The sequence below is a fragment of the Lygodium microphyllum genome, chromosome 26 (assembly GCF_053477565.2).
Source record: "Lygodium microphyllum isolate KBCC chromosome 26, Lygodium_microphyllum_v1.1.10, whole genome shotgun sequence".
NCBI classification, from domain to species: domain Eukaryota; kingdom Viridiplantae; phylum Streptophyta; class Polypodiopsida; order Schizaeales; family Lygodiaceae; genus Lygodium; species Lygodium microphyllum.
The window spans coordinates 43,418,561-43,422,119 of NC_141160.1; the positions used below are offsets into that span (position 1 = coordinate 43,418,561).

At 41.8% G+C, this 3,559-nt stretch overlaps 1 protein-coding gene across 2 annotated transcripts; it reads right to left on the minus strand.

Moving 5' to 3' along the window:
• Positions 1 to 1,029: 1,029 nt before the first annotated feature.
• Positions 1,030 to 2,535, minus strand: LOC148013199 (pathogenesis-related protein 2-like). Of its 2 annotated transcripts, XM_087668068.1 has the most exons (3): positions 2,393 to 2,535; positions 2,104 to 2,324; positions 1,030 to 1,559 (listed from the first exon to the last, which is right to left on the minus strand). In XM_087668068.1, exons 2-3 carry the CDS (start codon positions 2,285 to 2,287, stop codon positions 1,255 to 1,257), a joined length of 489 nt encoding a protein of 162 aa, XP_087524194.1. In that variant the 5' UTR covers positions 2,288 to 2,324; positions 2,393 to 2,535; the 3' UTR covers positions 1,030 to 1,254. The 2 variants fall into 2 exon arrangements, with proteins under 2 accessions (XP_087524194.1, XP_087524193.1); XM_087668067.1 differs by lacking the exon at positions 2,393 to 2,535 and having other exon boundaries at positions 2,104 to 2,386.
• Positions 2,536 to 3,559: the final 1,024 nt, after the last annotated feature.

Here is a 3,559-nt window from a genome sequence, read left to right on the forward strand (position 1 = left end):
AGCAAAAGAAAATGAGAAAAAAACAAAAACAAACCAAGAGGAAATAATGCACTCATCGCAAAGGTTCCAGGATGGATTCGACGGCTCCTCTTCGCCCTTCATACACTTCCTCCTCTTCTTTGCAAATGGCAGCGCGCGGCGGCAGTGAGAAGCTCTCCTTCTCCCTCTTTCTCTCTTTCTCTCCCTCTCCCTCTCCCTCTCAAACACATGATGTAGTTCACTCTCTCTTTTGCTCCCTCTTTCGCTCTTTCGCACAAAATACCGTGCTCAGGTTTCGACCTGCTTTTTTTCATCTGAGTATTGTCGCTATGCTAGTTTGCATCGGAAATGGCCGTTGCTATACTTCTATATCCTTGTAGTGTATTGTGATGTTTTTCGGTACTAAGTAGTTTGGAATACTTGTGTTGAGCACTTGAAAACTTAGCTCCTCTAAGTTCCTAGTGTGTGAATATATTGATATGTTTTGAGTACATCAACACAGAGGAAATAAATCATTATATTATTATTAGGTGTGCAAGTAGGAAAAAAAAGTTCATTATTGAGCCCATCTAGATGAGATAAGTACAAAAAATTGAATTAGAGATGGGAAAGTTGGTAGTTTAATAACCAAGTGCTGATGTGGCACATTAGTTAGTTTAGAGCTTAGCCCTACTTTGATAGGTGATGGTCCTACTAAAGGAGGTCTTTGAATGCTCAATCTCCCCCATCCTTGATTTATCCCCCCTTCAAAAGTAGGGAACATTGTAGAAAGGACTTGTAATGGAACAATAGCACCTTGCATGTTGGACAAGGGGTTTCGATGCTTTAGGCTTGGTGACTGAGCATTAAAGCTCAAAGCATGTGTTGGGGAGCTAGATCCATGTAGCCAATATTTCAACACACCCTTTCTTAACACAATAATCATCAAACTCGCACACACACATGCGTGCACATAGACACACACTGCATGAGAATGAGAGAGAGAGAGAGAGAGAGAGAGAGAGAGAGAGAGATGGACCAACAACACAAGCATCCTCTTTCGGTCCTTAGTCATGCTAAAACTCTTTCAAATATATTATTGCAATTATATGAAGATCGATATTGGGTAGTTTTGAATAAGCTGATTGATGAACCCTTAATTACATCCAGCACCCTAAGGGTTATCCTTTATTTGTAGTGCACATTAATAGGAAAGTCGGTACCACCACAAAATTTGTACTAATAGATCACGAGAACTGTTGTATGACAAGTATACATTTGTAGTAGTTGTTGGATCTACTGGAAGTCGTTGTGGGAGAGCAAGTAGGCCTCCACGGCCTTGTATGTCTGCATGACGGTGCCTTTGACCTCCTCGGGGAATTGATGCTTATGCACATCCTGGATGGGCTCGTATTCGGCGGAGTAGTGGATGACGCAACTTTCTGGTCCAGTTTCCCTGAATTGAGCTGTTTGCTTGTAGCTCTTAAAGAATCTCACCAAGAAACCCCCTTCGATCAGCACAGACTTCAGCTTGAACGCTTGAGGGTCGACTTCCTCGATCTTGTCCTTCACAAACGAAACTCCGGTTTGCTTGACATGATCTGCAAAAAATTTTCCAATGAGAGGCGGAATTAATTGAATCAGCATTGATCCGATCAAGATGAGTAGTACTGACGGTGGTGACCACTCGAGAGCAGATAACAGCAAAATGATGGTAAGAAAGCTTTAAGTAATTTGTTGGGATGCTGTGCCTTAATGTGAATTATGCGCTGCGCTGCTGTCATGATCATTTATCATGACATTAAATGGTATATGGCTAGGTGGCTTAATTATATGGGCGGCCTCGCAAATGATCAGTTAGGAGTTGCAGATCAATCAAACTCAGATCATGAATCATGTTACTTTGTATATTATACGATCGATGAGTGGGTGAAGGGAATCAATATAAATGTACGAAACAATTTAATTTTGTTCGTAATTCGTTCCTGATCTGGAGTAACTGTAGCTAGGATTAACTGTACGAAACCCCCTTCGATATTCAGCACAGACTTGAGCTTGAACGCAAGCATGATCACATTGTGTAATTGTTGTAGGAGAACGATCTAATTGACGTGCGGAATATCGAGAGCACGGCGAGGTGCGTACCTTTGGCGAAGACAAGGGTGCCGACGGTGCCCGGAGAGAGAGTGGGCGAGGAATAGTGGGCTGCTTCGATGAGGGTTGGGAGGGCCTTGGGAAGGCATTGAGGGGCGCATTCGTAGGAGCCGCGCCACATTCTCTTGGCCGGCACCTTGCACTCGATCTCCATGCTGAACGTCGAGGGTGCCATCCTTAATTAATTGATCGGCTGTTTGCGGCGCGCCCACCTGAGTAAATATATGACGATTACTGCAACTGTGCCTTCTTATAAGCAAAGTATATCGGAAGGAGTTACCTTGGCGCATCATGGTGAATCACGAGATCTCTATTTATAGCTGTGATATATCGTCCTCTCGAGTCTGGACTCTGCACTGCAGTCTGCTGCAGCAGCTCATTCATGATATCCATATCGAGCGGGTGGGCCGTGTCGGGATATTGGCTTGCAGTAGAACTCAAAGGTCATTGCGCCGCGTGGGCGGCGTTATTGCATTTGAATAAACTGTCCGAGACGGTATCATCAGCCGCCGATAACATCGACTGCTTTTTGACTTACTCTTTATATTACAATTTAGATACTGTGCAGTTCAAAACTTCAAAGCAGAGCGTGCGGGAATTTGGAAAGCGCGCATATATCGATAATCGAAGCTCGCCTTGACTTAAAGCTTCCATTGATGTCAGTGTGTTGATTTACTGGCACTGCCCTCCAATAGGGCAATTCATCGCCAGCATTTTGTAGATCCCTCTCTTCCTTTTGTTCCCCGGAGCTTTGAAACCCGAGGTAACAAGTTCATCATGTGATGATCCATGAATATGGTCCCATTATCAATTAGATGCGGAAGACTTCATTTATTATATATTGTCTTTTTTTACGTATCCTAGGCGCTCCGCACTTAGACTCGCCCTGGCCCGGGGCGGGGGTGATTTTTGCGGGCAGGGTGCGTGCGTGGCACCCGCCCCTGCGTTCTCCTTTTCTTTTTGTGGGGGAGGTGGGGGGACTGCCACGTGGCACTTTGTTTGTCTAGTACTTTTCTCCACAAATAAATCTAATCACAAGAAAAACTTCCTCTTGATTTTCACCCAACCAATTGTTTGAAGAAAAATAAAGTGTGCTATGGTGAGTATGCATTATAAATGCATAGTAGAAATCCAACTAACATATAAAATATACATATTGATTTTGTATAAAACATCAATTACTATGTATAGGAATACATATTCTATTTTACTAAATCAAATTAATTTTGTGATTAAAAATTTATTTTTTACTTTCAACATTATACATATACTTATTTATTTTGATACAATAACTCTTTACTTTTTATTTTTAAAATCTTGATTTATATAAATTATATTCAATCATAATGATAAATTTTGATAGCATATATTCTATGCGCTTATAATTAATTATAGAATCATTAAAATATATGCACTAAAGTTGAAGCCTAAACTCCAAACCCCATGT

Bases quoted from the DNA above. Each gene is read 5' to 3' on its own strand.
- LOC148013199 (XM_087668068.1), bottom strand. From the start codon at position 2,287: ATGGCACCCTCGACGTTCAGCATGGAGATCGAGTGCAAGGTGCCGGCC. The intron at 1,560-2,103 runs GTACGCACCTCG...AATTTTTTGCAG, and splicing joins CACCCTTGTCTTCGCCAAAG to ATCATGTCAAGCAAACCGGA.